The 23041-nt window shown below is 40.4% G+C and overlaps 1 protein-coding gene across 6 annotated transcripts in view; it reads right to left on the reverse strand.

Moving 5' to 3' along the window:
• Positions 1–23041, reverse strand: part of zfyve26 (zinc finger, FYVE domain containing 26) — a 79436-nt gene that overhangs the window by 24299 nt on the left and 32096 nt on the right. For 4 of the 6 annotated variants that reach the window (XR_013499978.1, XM_078233319.1, XM_078233316.1 and 1 more), the window contains 11 exons: positions 21654–21878; positions 21290–21395; positions 18971–19722; positions 17160–17359; positions 12703–12807; positions 10496–10618; positions 9292–9468; positions 8417–8666; positions 6874–6972; positions 5529–5692; positions 2418–2554 (listed from right to left, as the gene is read on the reverse strand). Coding sequence is in view for 5 of the 6 variants with exons in the window: in XM_078233319.1 (XP_078089445.1) it covers positions 2418–2554; positions 5529–5692; positions 6874–6972; positions 8417–8666; positions 9292–9468; positions 10496–10618; positions 12703–12807; positions 17160–17359; positions 18971–19722; positions 21290–21395; positions 21654–21878 (2338 nt within the window). In the remaining variant the exon portion in view is untranslated. The remainder of the gene's footprint in view (positions 1–2417; positions 2555–5528; positions 5693–6873; positions 6973–8416; positions 8667–9291; positions 9469–10495; positions 10619–12702; positions 12808–17159; positions 17360–18970; positions 19723–21289; positions 21396–21653; positions 21879–23041) is intronic. The other 2 variants (XM_078233318.1, XM_078233320.1) reach the window with 2 other exon arrangements.

Consider the following 23041-nt stretch of genomic DNA (forward strand, 5'->3'; position numbering starts at 1 on the left):
TCTTTTAAATTATATTCGTCAATATAGAAAAACATAATTTTCTGTCAGATGTACCAATCTCCACTGGTATCCAAGGAATAGTTCCAAGAGGAACGCCATGCCTTAACTGGGAATTTGCTCTTTACTTTCCTTGGCAAACTGTTGTACAAAAGGCATTTTCTACTGACTGGGGAGTAGGAGTAAATAAACCAAGGAGTCTAGTACTGAGCCAAAGTAGTAAAGTCAAGGTTCAATCTCCAGTTTGTGCTATTTACAGACTTAAACCGTGGCAGCAGTGAGGGCCCTAAATCTTTCCTTCAGCACCGTTGAATGGTATCTCTGGACTATCGCAGGGGAGGGAAATCATGCTTCAATTGCAGACTCCTATCAGTTGTGGTACTGTGGCAAATCAAATACAGATACAAGAATTTATAAAGTAAAAGAGTTTATTTATTAGTGTCACAAGTAGGCTTACATTAACACTGCAATAAGTCACTGTGAAAATCCCCTAGTCGCCATGCTCCAGCGCCTGTTCAGGTACACTAAAGGAGAATTTAGCATGGCCAAAGCACCTAATCAGCACGTCTTTGGACTGTGGGAGGGAACCGGTGGAAACCCACGCAGACACGGGGAGAACGTGCAAACTCCACACAGACAGTGATCCAGGCCAAGAATCGAACCCAGGTCCGTGGTGCTGTGAGACAGCAGTGCTAATCACTGTGCCGTGTGGAAACATTTTTAAAAAATAAGAAAATAACATACAACTCTGGGGACTAAATCCGATAAGATACAGGTTTTCACATCATTAATCACCTCAATGATCACTACATCAGACAACAAAAACAGAAAAATGCTGGAAAATCTCAGCAGATTTGACAGCATCTGTGGAGAGAGAATAGACCCAACGTTTTGAGTCTGGGTGACCCTTGTGACGAAGGGTCATCCAGACTCAAAACGTTAGCTCTGTTCTCTCCCCACAGATGCTGTCAGACCTGCTGAGATTTTCCAGCATTTTCTGTTTTTGTTCCAGATTCCAGCATCCGCAATATTTTGCATTTACTATATCAGACAACCCCGACAAAATTTCATGCCAGTCTCTTTAACAGATCACTGATGAACTTTGTATTCAGGAAAGTAAATGTGCAAGAAATTTGTAGCATTATAATTGTTGCGGGGAGGGGGGGGATTACTAATCCATTAAAAAATCCATTTGAGAACCAATGACCCATGATATCTATTGCAGTAGATGCAACAAGCACTTGTAATCATGGAAAAGGTGAAGGAATCATAAACAAAACACCAAAGCAAAATAGTGCAGCAGATTCCACCTAAGAAATGCCCACTTTAGAAACACAAATGCTACAAGCAGTTTTAGTTTTCTTTTCAATGTTAATGCTTCACCAAGGGATGCATAGAGTTAATTTACATATCCATGCCTTACCATTCTGTGAAACAGTGCCTTACAGTACTGCCACAGAAAATAATGTTTCAACCTTTTAGAATTCTTCTCAAAAGTAGCTGAAACGTTTTCTGAAATATTTAATCATGTCTTCATGGAATATTTGAGCAGTACTGATTTTCACCAAGTTGGTGGCACAGTGATTAAGCACTGCTGCCTCACAGCGCCAGGGACCCGGGTACGATTCCCGGCTTGGGTGGGTGGCTGTGTGGAGTCTGCATGTTCTCCCAGTGTCTGTGTGGGTTTCCTCCAGGTGTTCCGGTTTCCTTCCACAGTCCGAAAGAAGTGCTGGTTAGGTGCACTGGCCATGCTAAATTCTCCCTCAGTGTAGCTGAACAGGCGCCGGAGTGTGGCGACATGGGGATTTTCACAGTAACTTCATTGCAGTGTTAATGTAAGTCTACTTGTGACACTAATAAATAAATACACTTTAGATGGTCACTGTGTCATTTGGAAATAAATACAGGCAGTCCTCGACTTTTGAGTTACGACGAATGACACTTATGATGTTTAGAAATTGACACCCTGTTTCGACTTTACAATGCCAGTCTCAACTTTATGACGCCAGACCAGCGAACAGTTGGTCTTTATCACCTGTTATGTTTCTTTATGTTCCACCTTTCACACCCTCCAGAAGGGTAAATTGCTTCTCAGACACAAGATAGAAGTGTCTCTGAAAGTGTAGACGCTATTATATCATGGAAAATATACAACTGTAAGGTAATTGTACTGAAGCAAGATCTCAAACTTTTCCGTATTCAGTGAAAGTACGGTATCACACCTCGGTCCAAGAACCAATCCCCCATTGTTTCTGTGGGAAAACCGGTTCCCACTTGCGACATCTCGATTTATGATGCAGTCTTCAGAAACCCATTGTGTCCCATGTCCTGCCTCATACTGCCTGTAGTTATTACTCTGCTGCTCCTCACGTTGTTGATGTTACGTCTGAAATCATGACTATAGCTGAGGCAAGACTTACTTTAGATGATAATAACTGTAACATTGGTCACAAACTCGCGCTGGGTTCTCCCTGCAGTTCTCAACCACCATACTGTTTGTTGAACAAGACTGGCAAACGACACGTCCGCAGCGTCTGCAGTGATGTCGTCGATTGAACTAGTCAAGAAATAAAGTTAAATATTTACATACGACACAATGACTGGAAAAACACTGTATTAAGGTCCTGCAGACTAACGAGAAATGCTTACAAAATTCACCATGAACTGCAGTTAGTTTAGTTCACGCCTCAAGGCTAGTTGGGCTCCACAGATCCCCTGGGGGCCCTCTAGTATGCTGGTCTCAGAGTTCATTCTTTATGGTGCGTGAGCCCAGATCCTGAATATTAGCAAACAATTCTATCACTGGAGACAGGAGGGGGCTGCCATCCTAATCCTGTCCCCGTTCCTTCACACATGTACTTTTGTGGCAGCTACTTTATAATTACCAGCAATGGCTGATTTTCCCCTCCCTAAGGAGATGAATTTCACAGTAACTTCATTGCAGTGTTAATGTAAGCCTTACTTGTGACTAATAAGTAACAACCTGACAGAAACTGAGTGACTCAGCACAGACTAGGAACCATAAACCTTGGTTTTCATCTGCTATGTGCTGCTTTTACTGACAAGTTTTTGGGCTTAAGGAAGCAAAATGTATTGGCCTTGAACGGAGTGGTGTGCTAGGCCATTTGAGAGTCAGCCACATTGGGTGGAAAGGCCCGTTTTGAGGTGGGGACGGTGGAAGGGAGGTTGGAAGCACTGGGGACGGGTGTGAGAGTAGTCAGAAAAGGAGGCCGCTCCTGCGCTCTCCCCCACCATCACTGACCTCCTGTTGGCCTCAATTGTGCGGGGTGAGAAGCAGCCATTAAATGGCCAAAAATTGGCCTCTTCTGGGTATCAATTGGGGCGAGGGTCAGCAGACCAGCTTAGGCCTCGCTCCCCCAACCCAAGTGTTGGGGGGGGGAGGGGGGAGGGAGAGAGAGAGAGAGAGAGAGAGAGAGAGAGAAATGGGGTCTATAAAATTCTGCCCGGAGTGTAAACTACTTCTGGAAAAATATAAAATGAATAAAAATAAAATGCAAAAACTTCAAAAGTACAGCACAAGTTCACCCTTAGTTTATTTTTTAAAAGTTTCTTTATTAGTCACAAGTAGGCTTACATTAACAATGCAATGAAGTGACTGTGAAAATCCCCTAGTCACCACTTTCCAGTGCCTGTTCGGGTTACACTGAGGGAGCATTTCTCATGGCTAATTCACCTAACCTGCACATCTTTGGACTGTGGGAGGAAACCGGAGCACCCAGAGGAAACCCACGCAGACACGGGGAGAATGTGCAAACTCCACACAGACAGTGACCCAAGCCGGGAATCGAACCCGGGTCTTGGGCGCTGTGAGGCAGCAGTGCTAACCACTGTGCCACCATGCCATCTGCTTTTAAAAAGCAAGACAACATTAACAGTGAGATTTTGCTCCTCCCTAGCTAAAACACCAGTTAGTTAGTTACAAACTCCTCCCTTCATTTCTTTTAACTGACACTATCATCCAATATGCACTTCAGTTTTAGAGAACAGTAGTTCAGTAAGTTAGTTGCTGTTCACCACATGGACTACAGTACAAGGAATGAATATCCAGGTATTGGACTTGTTTTAACCAATGTTGCAGAAATGAGTGTGTGTTATTGATGTCAGTAAAACAGACTCTCATACTCTCTGAAAGCTATTTTATTTTATAGTCTCTCCAGTCAGACATTAATCAGGACCAACTGCTATTACTTTTATTGTGTTCTTCAGCTGGCTTTGCTAAAGTGTTGTTTTCTCTGTCTGCGAGGAAAGTCTGAGAATCATTCTATAAAAGTTACCTTTAAGCAAAAACTTTTGGGGCTTTTAAGGAAATAGGGCTCAAACAATTGATCTGGACAATCATGTACTCCTTTCATATGCTCAATGAGCACTTGTAACCATTTTGGGTAAGTGTTATTTCACCAAGTTGTGGATCCCAGTTGACTCTTTAAAATTAAAAGAGGAAGAACGAGGATTGATGTAGTACAAGGCCTCTAATACAATGGAATCATGATGGAATGTTGGAAGACCATTGCAGAGCTCACTTACAATTGTCTGTAATGCTATCTGTGGAAACAAATTCAGGGATTAGCTGCTTTATCACCGTGAAAATGACAAAAGTGCTATTTTCCCCAGATCCATTAGGACGAAAATGATTTAGCAAATTTGCAAGTTCTCCCCGTGTCTGCATGGATTTCTTCCGGATGTTCCAGTTCCCACCCACAGTCCAAAGCTGTGCAGATTAGGGGGATAGGCCATGCTAAATTACCCCTTAGTATCCCAAGGTGTGTAGTTAGGGGAATTAGTGGGGTAAATACACAGGGTTAAGGGAATGGGGTGCTTTTTCAGAAGGAACTTTTCAAATGCAGACAAAAATACAACAAAACTTACTCCAATTTATAAATAAAAGAAAGGATTTAATAAAGAAACTTCTTTACTCCAAACTTGGGGCCTCGCCCTGGGCCAATTAGGTTCCTATTTATAAAGAGGTTCTTATTGATAGTGAATCAACTGACCTTCACATCATTCTGTAATTGGTTCCATGGTTTACTGGGTCAGCTGACTCTTACAGCTTGTTACTATTGGTCACATTACATCCGATACAAAGTTGTCACTGGTTACATTCTAACATGAGGCTGGGGTGGGCTTGGGTAAGATGCTCTGTGGGAGAATCGATGTAGATTCAATGGATTGATGGTCGTCTTCTGCACTGTAAGGATTCTATGATTCTAAATAACTTTGTGCACACTTGTTGCCAACTGCTTGCGCCTGCATGTCCAAAGATAAATGGTATAAATAGCTTCAACGGTAATATAATTTGCTAGCCTTCTGGACATGGATGTAATTCTTTCCAACATTCACCTCCCTTTTGCCCAGTAAGTTTGAAAGTAACAAGCTGCCAGAGGCTAATACAGGGTAGAGTGCAAGGGGTCTGGTTTCAAATTCTATTCTGGCAGTTCACTGAAACCACTGAGTGAGAACAAAATAAATGGTTGGAAGATGTGATGGAAGTTTTGGTCGATATTTTTCCTTACCATGGTAAACCTCTCTTTCCAACAGACCATGCAAAACAATGCCTTATCATCAGGAACCCAGTCTTTCTTATCGGGTGGGGTTTCAGGAGGAACAAATTCACTGATTGATTTAGACCTTCGAAGGGATCCTTCTCGAGGGGTAGCTGGTCCTTGGAGAGAGTTAACTGCAAAACAGAAACACACAGATTTAGAACTGAACCAAAATCAAATAGGGTTCAGTGGATGGTATAACTGTAGGACATGATGTGGAGATGCCGGCATTGCACTGAGGGGGGCACAGTAAGAAATCTCACAACACCAGGTTAAAGTCCAACAGGTTTATTTGGAATCACCTGATGAAGGAGCAGTGCTCCGAAAGCTTGTGATTCCAATTAAACCTGTTGGACTTTCACCTGGTGTTGTGAGACTTCTTACTGTAGTTTTAGGGCAGAATTCAAGTTTCATCTTTACAAAATCGGGTTGTATTGACTAATTTTTAAAAGTCAGTGTCTCACAATGACTACTTGTCCACAAATGCATTTCAGGCAAAGCAAATAAATTAGATGAGCATCTAGCAGATTAGAACACTGTTATTTCAACCTGTGGGGTCAGAGTTCAAACACAGATGAGAAGGTTTAAATGTCTTTTCTCTGCCAACTCTCAGACACCATTCTCTGAATTCAGGGCAAATGCAAAACTGGTTGATATTGATACCAAGTATTCCAACTCCTTGCAAAATGTAAGTACACAAATACTCAGGCAAGGTATACCATAATGTTTTTCCATTTATACTCCTCATCCTGGGTTTGAAAAATCTCTATTAAAATTCCTCTTTTCTTCCCTACTCTTGTTTCAGCATCTTCATAACTGCCATTTCCCATGTCTGGTATTGGCCTGATTAATGTTTTTTTTTAAAAATCAATCCCATTGTGGGAAACCCAAAAACAGTGGAATACAAATTTACTATTTATATCACATTCTTGTATTCGGTGTTTCTGTTTATAACACCCAAAGTATCCATTGCAAAATGTTGGGCAGAGTAACTCAAGGTGTGCAGGATTATCATATAAATCTGTTTATTCTGTGTTAATCTGAGGTGAAATGAAATATTTACATTATTTTTCATTTTAGGACATGTCAGTTGGTTTTACATGCACCATTCTATTTGATTTGCTAATCATTCATCTAGATGCCACTTTTTTTCAATGAAAGCTGCGAAATCATTTGAAAGAGAGACAGATGTATGGTTATGGGGGGCAGCAGGGCAGTGAGATGAGCTCTGAACTAACTGCTCTAACCAAAAGCTGCCACAGATGACCTCCTCCTGTACTGTAAACCTCTACGGGGTTTATAAAATTTCCCTTACCAGAAGACATACTTGGCGTTCGCTCAATGTTTGGCGACAAGGCAAAATTCCCTGGTCCCGCACTTTGAGTGAGCAAATCTTGTAGATTGATTACAGAATCTAGACAGAAAGGCACAAAACAACATCGTACAAGTTTAAAATTAACGTCATGTGGCAAACCTAAAAAAATTATCAGCTCAGTCTTTGATATACATGAACTAAAAGAGCAGTGGTTTTCAATTTACAATGAGATAAATTCCAAAAGGGGTGGGGGCACCTGAACATGTTATTAGTCAAGTAATTTGATTTAGCTTTGACATAAAAAGAGGATTGGCAAGCTTTTATATCCACTGAGCAATAAAGTCAAGGCAGATCACATTTCACCAAATCCTAGAACAACAGGTGGAAGAGACATAGAACTCCAAAAAGGTGCACTATGAGAGAGCATCCATTAACATCCTAACGCTCAAACCATTAGATTTCAGGGTCTGCAATGAAATGAAGGAAGTCATACACTAGGCGCTCCAGTTTTTTGTGAGCATGCATACATAGGTACAGGTATTCCCAAGTTGCAGAGCGAACTCCAATGGGTGTGTAGGTATAACCCTGTCAGTGCTCTGCAATGTAAACTATACATTTAATTTAAATCTTAGTAAGTTCACTGTGAACTTGTTGAAAAAGGTAACTCTTATCTCTGTGGAAGAAACAATGCTGATATGAAGCTTTCATTTTATTTAGACTCCACAAAATTAACTTAACCAAAAGCAGAGATTGACTTGAGGAAATTCATTGCAAAGAAAATACAATACAATTTGACATGATCAAAAAAAAACCTTGCCCAATAGAGTATGGGTTGTCCATAACGGAAAAGCCACAGATATAACAGTGGAAAATTGTTTCTTCAGCTCACTAAGGTTAGAAAGTAACTTTTCCCAGTCGCATTAGAGGTGCAACCCAAATATGGAACATAATATGAAGTTGAAATGAGGCAGAGGGGCAATTATGAGAGAGGAACTACAGTCCTGTCAAAAATAGATTCTGTAACATAGCAAGAGATTTTGCAAAGGTTTCTGATCAAACAATAAATATCACCATAAAGTCTCACAAGTAACTCACTCCTCCAAGCAGCTTTTCATAATTGGTCTAAATTTAAGGGCGATGACGGTAGCACAGTGGTTAGCAGTGCTGCCTCACAGCGCCAGGGACCTGGGGTTCGATTCCGGCTTGGGTCACTGTCTGTGTGGAGTTTGCACATCCTTCCTGTGTCTGCGCGAGTTTCCCCGGGTGCTCTGGTTTCCTCCCACAGTCCAAAGATGTGCAGGTTAGGTGGATTGGCCATGCTAAATTGCCCCTTACTGTCAGGGGGATTAGCTAGGGTAAATACATGGGGTTATGGGGATAGGGCCTGGGTGGTATTATGGTCGGTGCACACTCGAAGGGCCGAATGGCCTCCATCTGCACTGTAGGGATTCTGTGATTACAGCTTCTACGGTGGTCCAATACAAATCTATTAAAACAAATTATGCTTCGCAAAGAAATAAAAGCAGGAAAAAAAACTTGTTACCTGATCGTGCTTTCTCCCGCACAGCATATGGAACTTCAAGAGCCTTTGTTGCATATTTAGAAAGAAGGCAATCAATATCTTCAATGGCAAAACCAGCCTCCTGTCCCATAAGCAACCGATGAAGTGTCTGGACAGCCACTGACGCCCAATCTACTTTCATATTCATGAGTAGCTGCTCCAGCATCAGCAGTGGGTTTGATGACAGATGTGAATAGACATCACGTGCTGACTCTGGCAGAGTTAGTAAAAGCTGCCAAAAAGAAAATTGGGCCAAAGAGAAAATCAGTGGATTATTGCACAGGAAAACTGATGAGCACAGCAAAAAAAAAATCCTTGACCCTTTTAAAACTTCAACTCAAGAACTCATATAATTAACTCAACTTTAAACAAAGCTCACATAAGTAGATCACACTATCAAAATGTTCAATCGTGATTCAAAACTTTGGAGTGCAGCAGCAGTTGATATGTTTGTAACAACACACTATGGTAGTGAAAGCTAATGCTTATGCACTTCATTATGGTACCACAGCTTCATACTTGTAGCTCATATTGCTCCGTCAACAACAAATTAAAATACAAGCTCACTGCCAGAAAATGCATTCTGTGCAACTCCAAGAGGCAAACAGTTTTCCTATCAAACACACCATTTTCCTTGCAGACACAATCAACATTATACACGCAGGACATTCATGTCACTGTGATACAGTATTATTACTACTCCACTTAGGCTTTCTCTTGAAGTTAAACAAAACTGTAGTTGCCAATATTCCGTGAAGAAACTAGAAGATACTTTGCAACTACAAATGGAAAACACTAGCATGGACCTTCTGATAACGCGACGGACCAGTGGACAAGTGATACCGACTCTTCCTTACCTTTGATCCAATACGCATGGATTGAATTTCATGATGGCGTGCAGCAGACAGATTCTTGTGAAAGTGCGTGGTGAGGTAATCAGCCAGAAAGTGGCAAGCAGCTAGTCCTGGATGCTGATCCAAAGCCTGTTCACATACAGCTTGGCACATGTCGGAATCACAGATTCCCTGCAAGAGCTGGCGGAACACAAAGAAGGAAGTCGAAACTCTGCATATTTCAACTATTTTAAAAAATCTACTTTATTAATTGTTTAGATAATGGATAGAAAGCCACATATTCAAATTTGCAAATGACACAAAGATAGGTGGAACTATAAGCATAGTGAATGGAAGAGTAACATTACAGAAAGATATTGATAGATTTAATGAATGAGAAAAGTTGTGGGAAATGGATTTCAATGTAGGCAAATATTGAAAATAAAAAGGATTTGACAAGGTACAATCTAAACAGTGAAAAGCTAGGAACTGTGAAGGTCCAAAGGGCCTTTGAGGTCCAGGAACACAGAACATGAACAAAGTACAGAAAATAATCAAAAAGATGAATGGAATTCTGACCCTTATATCTAGAATACAAGAGGTAGAGATCATGTTTCAGCTACACAAAGCCCTGGTTAGGCCACACTTGGAGCACCGAGAGAAGTTAAGGGAAGCACACCTTAGGAAGACTATATTGCACTTGGAGGGAATGCAGCAAGATGCATCAGAATGATACCTGACTCCGAGGATTTAATTACAAGGAACAAATCAGGATTGTTTTTCCTGGAATTCAGATAGCTACTGGATGGTTTGATTGAAGGTTTCAAGATATTAAGGAGAACTGACAGGATAGACAGAGAGAAACTATTTTGGCTGTATATGAAGTCCAGGACTAAGAGATACAGTTTTAAAATTGGACCCAGACCTTACAGGAGTAAAATCAGGAACTATTTCTACAAAGGACAGTAGAAGTTTTGAACTCTTTTGCAGATGGCAAGTAAAGCTAAATCAATTGTCAAGTTTAAGACTGAGATTGGTAAGATTTTTATTAACAAAAGCATCAAGGGACCTTCGATAAACACAGATCCTGCGCATCAAATGCATCTGTGAGTTACAAAAGGGTTAAGTACCTGACAGTTTTAATTAATACCTTCTCTTTAAATGGAATCATATTTTGTCCCAATACAGGACAGAAACATTTTTAAAAGTTTTCTATTGTAGCACTTGCCTGGAATGCTCTCTCTACATCTCCTTTCTCAAGCAGGTGAAGGAGATATTCACGCCGGAGTTTCATAGTGAAATGTACCGACACGGGATGCAGCTGGACCCAAACTTCGCAAAGCTCAAACTCCTGCACACAACAATTTATCGAGCTTTTAGCAAACAGAATCCAATGTGTGTGCAAAGTGAAAACAACAATGTGATTGGACAATACAATTCATGCCAGGTACTAGCCATCTGGTTAATACCAAGATAAACTGAAGAGAGAATTTATTTTGATATCACCTCTCAAACGATATCATTTACCATGCATGGGTGAGAGCACGGGCTCAGATTGAGAGAGCTCGAGAGGATTTAAAGGAGGCTCAAAGATTTGCCTAGCTTGGGGTAGAGGGAAAGAATCTCAATTGTAACTGTCACAATATAAGTCAGTTCCGGGATTAGAGGTTATCCAGCTGGGAAAAGGAAGCAGGCCGTGGGGAGCGGAGGGTAAATTGGGACTGATACCTGATACCTACAATGTTACTCTGAGGTTTGAGATTCTGGCAAATTGAGATTTGGAAAGCATTCTAATCTACCATTGACTAATTGAATTGCTTTCGGATCTATCTACTACTTCAACTCTTTCATTCAGGAGCTCATTGATCCTTGGAGTATGCTCTTTGACAGCTTTTGTAATGTAAAACAAGTCTTCTTTTGCTTCCTAATTTTAGCAAATTTCACACCTACCTCGAATAGACTAATTTTATTTTTCCACAAATATTTGGCATCTTAATCACCTACATATGGCTTATTCTCGCATTTGTTACAATCCAATAGAGACCAATAACTTTTAAAAAGATATTTGAACTTCTAGTGACTGACTGGAATGATCACATAACAGAGTTTCAGGTTTAAAGACTCTTACTATAACAAACAAATTAAAAGCAACATTGTCTAAACACTATTCATTAGGCAACCTGTACCCTGAACTACAGTCAAGAAATGCCCCTTTTAATGACTGAAAATATCTCACTACAATTATACTTTATGCTGTGCCTTAAGTGGATACCTTATCCTCCAGGTATCAGTCCCAATTTACCCTCAGCTCCCCACGGCCTGCTTCCTTTTCCCAGCTGGATAACCTCTAATCCCGGAACTGACTTTTATGGTGAAGTTACGATGGAGATTCCTTCCCTCTACCCCAAGCTAGGCAAATCATTGAGCCTCCTTTAAATCCTCTCAAGCTCTCTCAATCTGAGCCCGTGCTCTCACCCACACATGATAAATGATAGAGTCACCATTTTCTCTTCTCCAGGCAAAGGACTGGCTCCATTCATCTCCTCTCTCTGCCTCTAAGATAGCTGCAGACTGACTTGTATCTGCCAGTTCAGGGGATATCTTAGAAAACCCCCAATCTGATACTAAAACAGCTTCCTTTTGAATCTTCCCTTCCCAAAGCCTACCACCGCAGCAACCTGAATCACATGGGCATTGTATCCAGGTAGAAATGCTAATTAGATTTTGTCTGAACTCCCAACTCAGTTTTATCTTAGTAGTAAATAAATTGCCTGAAGTAGAAACATTTATAAAGCCTGAAGTTCCTAATACCTCCATGTAAGACTTGAAAACTAACACTCTGCCTTAAGTTAGCACAACTGCTCCTCTCACTGTCTATGAGCATGAGCATCTTTCACCTTCTTTGAGTAAGTCAACCTGGCCCCACTGTTTCCCAAGCAATCAAGCTACTCAGACTTGTCAGGCTGAATTCAGAGTAGGTAACATGACTTCCTTCATTCCTCAATTTACCTTAAAGTCCCAAAACAAGCAATCTCATAAACTTCATATTCTTAACATTCTTAATTTAGTCCCTTTTCCATTAAACATATGCAATTTATTTTAATTAACACTTTTAAAACAGAACAATTTTCTTTTTGTTATAGATGAAACAAGAACAATCTATTCTAACCCAATAAATGTAATCAATTGCCTCCACAGCACCTATCAATTATAGCTAACTGTAACATGTAGTCAGGAGTCAATAATCCTGAAGATTGAGGCATTAAACAGCTGCCATTCATTAAGTAAATGCAGATCTGACTGGCCCCAGGTCATGTACCACTTCATCAATAATCAGTCAATTTTAAAAACATTTACGAAACAATTTAATTCTCATGCCAACAATTATGACTCTCCAAGAGAGATCTTAAAAGTACAAGAAAACATTTCACTTACCTCAGCCTGCAAAATGATGTCCATCACAGTCTGTGGGTTTACATTAGATTCAGTTCGCAGTTCCTGCCAGCCAGACCAAGGTACCAGACATCCTAGATTAAGGATCTGTCAAAACAAACCTTCAGTTTAGAACCCAGGACACCAATAACAGAATTGTTACGGTGCCAGAGGCCATTCGGCCCACCATATCTGCACCGACTCTACGAATGAGCATCATAACTTAATGCCATTTCTCCTGCCTTTTCCCCATACCCCTTATCAATTTACTATATTCTGAGTCATTTCTGGAACAAAAACATCACAAAAAATATATAAGAGAAGAGTACCTGTTTGATAGTTCAACAAAATAATTTTATCACATCAAATTGCATTGATAAAATTTGACAAACTAGCAATTTGAAATCATTGTGATCAGATTGTACATATGGAATAATTCATTACCTGCGACTGCACGGTACAGATCTAATAATACATAAAACTGAAAGCTTGTTTTCAGAAAAGCAGTTGAGGGGTGACCTTAGGAGATCTTTAAGAATATGAAAGGATTTGCTCAGTCAGATAGGGGGAAATGCTTGATATGTGCTGAAAGTACTTTATGTGCGGAGACCAGAATTAGGGGTCATATGAGTCACTAATTTGGCAAAAGGTTCTTTACCCAGGGAATAGTTAGCATGGAGAAATTGCTACCACAAGTAGTTGAAACAAATGCATTTAAAGGGAAGCTCAATCAACACGAGGGAGAAATGAAGAGATGGTTATGCTTCTAAGTTGGTGGGTTGCTGCTAGTACTGAATTTTAAACATCGGTATGGAATTGGGCCAAATGGCCTATTTCTGTGCTGTACATTCTATGCAAGTCCTGTGAATAATGCATTAATTGACAATATATTTTTTCCAGTACTCTGTTACCACCTCCATATTAAGGCAGGTTGGAAGATGATGGACAATTTCCTTCTGTTGCCTTTGAATGCATGGTGACTACCAAAATGTGGCTATCTTTCTAATACCTCCTCATCATTAATTCTAAGCCCATCCAATAGCTGAAACTCTACTGAAATTACAAACACTCCTCCCAGTTAGTTATTGACAAATTGCAGGTCCCAGCCAAATGAAGGAGCTGTGGAGCAAGCTTTCCAATACTCACTTCTAGAACCTTCTTTCCAGCTAACTTTTCACCCATATCTCCTTTCGTCTATTTTTAACCTTGTGTCCCACTTGGTTTAGTTTCTTATTCCACAGCTCACCACTCCATTCTCCCAACAATGATTTAGACCCTGATGCCCAGAGAGCTCGAAAGCCTCCTCAATTTGCACACTCCCCAATTCCTCACCTGTCCCTTGATTCATCTTCCACCTGGGAACTGCTCAAATCCGTGGCCTTTCACCTGACCTAGATCTTGCTCATCTATCCATCTGAAGGATTTTGGACCTTCAATATAAAACCCAAGTATCCATCTTAAGGAAACTAAAATAATGAGCTGATTAGCTCAAAAAATGGCAGAATACAGTTACAAGTAGTGAAACCACAGGATAAATCATGGAGCTGTGGCTGTTTAGGAGCTAAATGAGATGAAGTTCATTTAGAAACTCTAAAGCCTATTAGCAACTGTCTTCAACTTTATCTTTCTCAATGAAATTCATCTCATTTAGCAAGATAAAGTTGAAGACAGTTGCTGATAGGCTTTGAAAAACTGGAGAGTTGCTGTAAGCATCAGATATTCTAAGCATCAACTTGTTTCAAACCATGAGAAAAAGGATAAGACATGTACTACAGAAGTTTGTATTTACGTTAGCAAGTACACTAAAAACCCTCCATTTTATTAAGTTCAAAGAGATAGACAGACAGTTCACAAGATGATCCAGATGAACACCAACCCTCTTCAAAAACAAAAAAACACCACTTGTGGTATGGGGATGAAGTGGAGATGGTCGAGAGCGTCACGTTTTTAGGTGTCCAGATCACCAACAATCTGTCCTGGACCCTCCATGCCAACATTATATTTAAGAAAGCCCACCAACGCTTCTACTTTCACAGAAGGTTCAGGAAATTCGGCATGCCTACAATTCTTACCAATTTTTACAGGTGCCCCATAAAAAGCATCCTTTCCGGTTGTATCACAGCTTGGTATGGCTCCTACTCTGTCCAAGACCGCAAGGAACTACAAAGGGTGGTGAACGTAATCCATCACTCAAACCAGCCTCCCATCCACTGACTCCGTCTGCGCTTCCTGCTGCCTTGGGAAAGCAGCCAGTAAAATCAAGGACCCCATGCACCCCGGACATTCTCTCTTCCACCCTCTCCCATCGGGAAAAAGATACAAAAGTCTGAAAACACTTGCCAACAGACTCAAGAACACCTTCCTCCCTCAAGTCTTTTGAATGGTCCTATTACACATTAAGCTGATCTTTCTCTTCACCCTACCTGTAACTACAACACTATATTCTGCACCCTCTCCTTTCCTTCTCCCCTATGTTCTCTATGAATGGTATGCTTTGTCTGTATAGCGTGCAAGAAACAATGCTTTTCGCTGTATCCCAATACATGTGACAGTAATAAATCAAATCCAATATCTCTCTTTAAACATGTTGTGTTTTAATGCTAATAAAATCAATTGTTAAAAAGTTCTGTCTTGGTTGATTCTTATCTCAGCTCACCCGAAAGAGTAGAGAATTTTTTTTTAAAAAGAGCCCATCCTTCAGCCTTTTAGCAGGTCGACCAAACCAAGTAAGCACAAGGCTTACGGGTGAGTTGTTGATGTACCTTGGTAGTTTCTGCTCAATTGGGCATATTTGAGGTAATTCTTGGTGTGTATTGTAAACAAGTGACTAGTTTGTGGAGCACTGCTATTCAGTAAATCAATCTATCACTAATTCAGAGGCTAATGGAAACAGCTTCTTCCCATCTTCATAAATCAACGCCCATCATAAACATCGCTATTAAATCTCCCTTCATCTTTAATTTCTCGAACGAGAAAAATTCCAGCTTCTCTGGTCTCTTATCTCTCCCATTTCTGATAATAAATGTTAACACGTTTGCCCTTACATCATCACTCTGTGCATCTATTCTTCACCCTCTATTGTGCCACTCACTATTGAGTTTGCATTTATGAGTTGGCTATTTACAATGGGTGAATTTTCCTAAAATTGTAGTGTTGGATCAGGCAGGAAAAGCTGTGCGAAACTCACCGCCTTCATATATGCCTTTTCTTACCTGATTTAACAGTACCCTGCAATTTCAGAGAATCACACAGCCAGCTGGAGGAGTGGAGCCCAACATGCCAGCATCTCCAGAGTTCTGAGATCAGGGCACCATTTTTAAAGGGCATCCTACCTTAAAAGTTGAATGAAAGCATGTACCCCCATGGGAACTGGCACCCATGGTGGACAAGGAGAATACCCCCCCCCCCACCCGAATCCCTACACGCAGAAGGTCAAGCTGCTCATCACACAAGCTGCTCATCACAAGCATTAGTGTGACATGCCGCCACCCCCTCCCCCCCCCCCACTCCATGAGTGCCTGTTCCTGACAGTGCCAGGGCACTGCCCAGCCATATCCTTCACCACCTGGGTGCTATGTTCCCCTCCACGCCCCCACTGTAGTCATGACAGGTTTTTGTTTTGAAAACAAGTGGTGATTCACGACTTATGTTATGCAGACTGGGTGAGAGGATAAGTCGCGAGCGGACATTATGGCAGTTACGTAGATGTTAATTTATTAAAAATGTATGGAATCAGGTTCAGATCTCACCGACACAAATCACATTTTCAGCCACTCACGACAATTAGTTGCCATTGCAGGATTTGTGCCTGTGAAATAACTTAATCGTGGTCAATGTGCACAAAAGTAATTGACCTAGCCACTGTAAACTAGTGTTGTTGACATTTCCCCGCATGATATAAATATTCCAAATGTTAAATGATAAAACTACCAATATTCTGATCCATTCTGAAAATACTGCATTCAACATATATTTTAAAATAAATGTATTTGTTTAATCACCATAAATATCAGTTTGGATTTTAAAAAGTATAGCAGCATCTAACAAAATGACAGCAAAATGTTGGCATAAAAAGGGTTAGAAATGTATTTGTTACTTTCAAGAGTCCCTGTGTCATGTCCCCCACCCAAGGAAATACACTTTAATGTGTTTGTAACCACGCATAAAGCATCAGGTGCAACTAGTCAAAAGCGCTTACTGTAAAGGACCCGTGACAAAAGAGTATATTCGTACTGGGGTGTTAATGCAAAAAAATCTATGTTTTTAAGAATGATTCCACAGCTAGTCACATGTCCATGTGACAGTTAAGGAGAGAATAATGGAAAATAAATCATTCTGTAGCAGGGAGTGAAACAAATTCCATGATCTGGCATCATTTGGCCAATAATTTCCAGTGATCCCCTGCTATCCAACATCCTTCATAATATCACATCAATTGATTATCAATGGATGCCCCATACCTTCTCATAAACCTGCAGTTCCTTCTTCCTGGCGTGTAGATCTGACTTTAACTCGCTTTTATCTGTACTGGGGTCACTTAGGCAATATAGCAGAACTTCAAGGCAAGCATCAAGCGGCCACTTCGCTGAGCAGTGGAGAACAAGCTTTGCCCGCAAAGTTGCATTTCTTATACGGAACAGATATTTCCAACCTTCTTTCTCTGCCCATGTAAGAGAAATACACCATCAAAATAACATTAATCACCAAGGCGATAATTAAACTAGTGACTCTCATTTACGAAGGTGAACCACTTCACTATCAGTATTCAAAAGGAAGTAAATGCTACAGTATTTGTTAAGTTGGATAATAGTGTGTGAAAAGAACATTCGTAGACTGTTATTTTGTGTGTCATGTCCTTGTCAACCTAACATGGTCAGATTGGATTACAGCATTGTGGGCAGCAGAGAGACCAGTTAATGTGGAAGATTGCTTCCAACGTTTGGTTACAAAACATTGGCAAATACTAATCACCCCATGCAATGTTTCCACTGGTAAGAGGACACTATTGCAACACAATATGTTTACACAAACAGTTTCACACATAAATATGGGCACCAGAATTTATAATGGAAAAGACTGACACACTGACATAAGAACTTGAACGTACTATTAGTTGATATCCCACAATGTTACATGGGGGTCAAAACAAAGTGTACCTAACTGGACCAGGGCAAAACGATACAACATTCTGAATTCATACGTTCTGTCTTTGTTTTCATACACTTTTATTATAAGTTCCTTTGTTCACATTTCCAAGGGAAACTACCTACATAATTCTATAGCACTGTAATTAGCTCCCCTACCAGTAATGGTGCAGACCCTCCACTGGCAGGAGGGGGAAGTACAGCAACAAGCAAGCATAGGCAATCTCTGAAATGTGAACAAAGGAATGAATGAACAATGGAAAATGCTGACAGAAATGGGCATGCAGATATTAACATGTTTTAATACAAACTGATACACAAATAAACTGTGTACACTGTGGGGGTGCTACAAGTAATAATTAAAATATTACAGATTCCATGAGGGGGTTGGAAAGAGCAGATAGGGAGAAACTTCCTGCTCGTAAACAAGAATGAGAGAGCATAGATTTAAAGTGATTTGCAAAAGTAGTAAATGTGATGTGAGAAAAATATTTTTCACACAAGTGCTTTAAGTCAGGACTGCACTACCTGGAAGTGTGGCGGAGGCAGGTTTAACCGAGGCGTTCAAGAGGGCATTAGGTGATTATTTGAACAGAAATGATGTGCAGGGGTATGGGGCAAAGGAAGGGAAATGGCTCTAAGTCACGAAGCTCCTTTGGAGAGAGATGATGAGCCTAATGGCCTCCTCCCGTGACGTAACAAGTCTGTGATTCTGAAAAAAAATACATCTGGGAGTTCAATTTTGTCAGGAAATCCCTTAATGTTTTATATATAAAAGGAATAGAGAATGTCAGTAGCTGTCAGTGTAGAAAAAAACTCAATGTAGAGGTCAGCAGAGGGCAGTTTTTTTAATTTTATGGATATCCTTAAAAGGACTAAGGATTTTTGGAAAAACACTGAGTTTTTGCAGGATTTCAATATTGGCGTAATGGGGAAAACACCAAATACGTTTTTGCCAATCACATTAATCTACACGAGGTGGAGATGCAAGATCTACATTTTTTAGACATGTGCTTTCTTGGAAGCTATCCTACCCTTCCCAGGTAGGTGTTTACATTTTAAATTGGACTTAAATGCATAGTGGATCTGACGATTCACTATTATTTGTGAATGTGTTTTAGCCTTACCTTCCACAACAGAACAGCTGAGCAGGATATCTTGCAGTTTCTCAAACTCGTCATTCTCAGCACCATACAAATCAAGAATTTTCAATGCTCTGAGCCAGTGACCATCACACAGGACTTGTCTGAAGGCTTCTGCAAGTGTGCTTACAGCTATCTCTGAATGAAGACCCGATAGCAAGAGAGTGGTGCACGGGTTACCACACAAAGAGTCCTCAAGGCTGGCAGCTTCTTCACGAGTTCCAGGAAAAGGTTCGGCCATTGTAGAAAGGTAATGATCGAGGATCGGAAATTCCTTCATTAACTGCGCACACTCCTTGGAGATCTGTTCCACGTCAAGGGGTGCCTCTGTACGACCACTAAAACGCTCCTTCCATGATAGACTGTGCTTGAGTGCCCTTTGACCCTGTGTCGCCGTTAGACCCTGTGTCGCCGTTAGACAGACAAGGACTGCGAGCAACTCTGAACGAGACTTGATGAAATTCAGGGCAGAAGGAATGAGAGAATATGGTCCCAAGGAAGAATCTGGGGATTCATCCTTTAGATTTTCTTCTGCCCATGAGCTTGGGAAGTTGATTTCCAAATCAGGCAGGCAGCGTTTTGTATGTTCTTCGATCAATCCGGTCACTTCACTGAGAAACCTCGGGCACTGACTGAATTTCCTGGTGTTCCACAGAGGAAGACGCTCACAGCAGCAGTTAACAATGATCTGCTGTACACTCAAGTTCAATTCTTCCTTGTGCAGTAACATGAACAACCTAAGGATGAGAATATATTTCATGTAGCCATGAACAATATCAATGCACTCAATAGTACCAATAAATTGCTGTTTGAGAACCATTTCTCATGCAGACTGGATACCATACTGTCAACAATAAAATCCAAAAACATAATAATTCAGTAAGTGGGGTACTTTAAAGTGTTTAATTATGTGATTAAGATGTGATAAAATGTCTTAAATATGGCACTCATTATATCCTAAAACATTCAGATGTCTTCAAAAGAGTTAAGCCATGTTCAGAATATACAAGCCAATTTTCAGTAATCATTAGATTTTCAGTACTTTAAACAGATGCTTAGTTGTGGATGTTGAAAAGAGAGACACGGTGCCAAAGCTTTGCATCGTGCACTCATCAGGACTAACGTAAGAATGCCAAATTTCAAACAATCACAACAATTTATACTACATGAGAATAAGCTGCTGATTCATTGGCAAGTCGGCTCCAATTGACTGCAGCATTGCCATGGAGAAAGCAACAGGGAACTATAGGTTCCCCAAACTCCCAGGTAATTTAAACAAAGCGCAATACTTGAACAGATTCCTTCTGATTGTTTGGCAAGTGTTGCCCAATCCTGAGTGCTATTGGCTACACTATCAACGAATTTAGGATAATCATATAATCTCATAATGCGGCTCATTTACGCTTACTTGAAGTAACATACATTTATATGAGGGACCTGTCCTCTGCAAACAAAAGGAATATGTTCAAGCCTTGCACCTTTTTTTGAATATAGCGTTTCCCAACAGCATCTTGTGTTCAATTCACTGGATATTTTTAGCACTGCATATGAACCAAGTACAGCGGTGAAATACAATTCTTTCCAATGCTTATAAAAACCTCACAGCTGTTTCTTTCATTGGTTCTGGATCCAGAGACACACAAAATTAATAACCAAAAATTATCCTCCTCTCAAAATAGCAACAGAACAAAATCAATTAGTGTTCAGTTTTTGACATGTTTCTTTCAATTCCTAAAAGGGTTAACAGATTGAAAGCCACTCAAGGACAAGAAACACCAATGACCCATCACGGCTCATCCAGCTGCCGGTAACCAGATATTTTACATTATTTCAGGGTTTCCATTTCATTTAACACACCTGGAAATGCATTTCCATAGAGCCTTAGAATCCCTACTGTACAGGAGGAGACCATTCGGTCCATAATGTCTACGCCGACTCTCTGAAAGAGGATCCCCCACCCCATCCCCAACTAAATTTGCCTCTCCCCATTTTGAATTTATGGGTTTCTGACTTTACTGATATATGTTTTCCTTTGAAGTAAGGCTCTAGTATCCCTTTCTACCATCTTATAAACCTCTTAAAAGACACTACTTGGATTTCCAAGTTGGAAACATTTAGCTTTTTCAATCAACCATGATCTAACTGACAGCAGGATAGGCTCAAGGAGCTGAAACACCTTCTCGTATATGGAGTGAGCAGACCAATAGAGGGTATATAAGACGACAATAAACATCATGCAAAAATCTGACAGCTCATGCTTTTTGCATTAAATAATAGAACAATTGTTGAAATCATCACTCCTACCGATCAGGTGAAGTTGGTTTCTCAAAAAGTAGTTGTGCAAGTAGCTGTGATGGGGTCTGTTGCAGAACTATGAAGGGATTTCCTACTTTTACTTCTGCAGATTGATCTAAGATGAAGAAAAGGCAATTAGACTTGGTGATGTTGCACTAAACCAACACTATGTTGGCCTCATGGTCCTAACACTCAGCAGCACCAATTTACTGAACAGCTTTCTGCTGCACACAATGTTATTCTGTTCCTCTCACCTTCTGCAAATATGTCATTCTTTGCATTCGATTATTTTCCAAAAACACTGGACAATCAGTTACCGATGTATTTTTAGAAACATTACTGCAATTTTAAATCTATTTGTTATGGGCCTTACCCATATCTCGGTTCATATTTCGAACGAGCACCGATGCAAGCGTGTTAATGTAGTCAAACACACTACGCACATAGTCTGCTCTTGTCTGGTTTTCTACAATGTCGTGGGCCTGCTGGTCTAGATTCTTCAACAACTGCTTCATCTGGTTCCGGGCGGTGTGCCCTTCTGGATCCGGAGATCGAGAACTTGTTTGTTCCAAGCATGTGAGTATATTTCCTTTTGCTTCTGAAACAGTAAAATGGTTTTTAGGGTTTATTCCAATCCACAAAAGCATTAATCATGGCATGTATTATGCAATGCTGTTTATTTTCCAGAGTTCATGGGAAACTCCTACAGCCCGTGTCCAGTTTCTGCAAAGCAAGCTACTCCTTAAAAAAAAAGGCATTAAAATATAGTGCTACAATACAGTGGACAAACAGGTTCAGGACTGGCCATGGCCCCTACTTGGCCAACCTCCACAGAAGGGACATTAGTGCCAGCCCCCTATGTGCCTGTGGGAGACAGCAAGCTATGCACCACATCAAAGAAGAGCATCCAATCCACAGACTCAATGGAGGCCAATCTGTACTCAATACAGCAGGACCAGAAGAAACGGTTTGGCTTAGGGACTTTGCATTCGTTAAAATAAATAATTAATGGACAAATCATTCCACAATCATTTTTTTTTGGCAAGCTATAGTTGCTAATTGAAATGCAAATACTCCAACCAATACATCAATAGATCTTAGAAAAATCAAAAATAGTTCTACAAAAATTATGAAACAATCTCAATTCTAAAAATGCTCCACAGGTGTCTCAACTCTGATTTTGAAGCGTTTATGGCTATTGTCTGAATCCTACTATATACTTCAATTGAGCAGTGATGAAAACTATAAGCTAATGCACCAATATATGGAATGAGGAGGAAAATACAAGTCTGTGTATCCATTAGACAGTCCCCAATTAATAGAACAAGCAATTCAGAATTTTTAAAAATTCAAAATTCCCATAAATGTATTTCTGTAACAATTTTGATTTGTGTCAAATTCTGATTAAATGCAGGTAAAATAACAGCATTACAATCTGCTTGGCACCAACATGTGTAGATTAATAATGGCTTTGGGGGGGGGGGGGGGGGGGGGGGAGAGAGAGAGATTGTACTCAACATTGTTAATTGGTCATTCTTGTTCATTTTCTTGTGACTCTGGAGACATTAGAACAATTGAGGTACAGTGCCAAACAATCCAGCAGTATGGGCTGGATTGTAATAAATTAAACTTGATATGAATGGTGCCTCATGCTTTCAGTGCTATTTCTCTGCTATTTAGTTCAAAAGATGGCTGGGAATAAACCTATATTTGCTTGGTAGGCAGATTCTTCAAACTTTTAACCCTAAATCAAACTCCTGT

This window comes from Mustelus asterias, chromosome 18 (assembly GCF_964213995.1).
Source record: "Mustelus asterias chromosome 18, sMusAst1.hap1.1, whole genome shotgun sequence".
NCBI classification, from domain to species: Eukaryota; Metazoa; Chordata; class Chondrichthyes; order Carcharhiniformes; family Triakidae; genus Mustelus; species Mustelus asterias.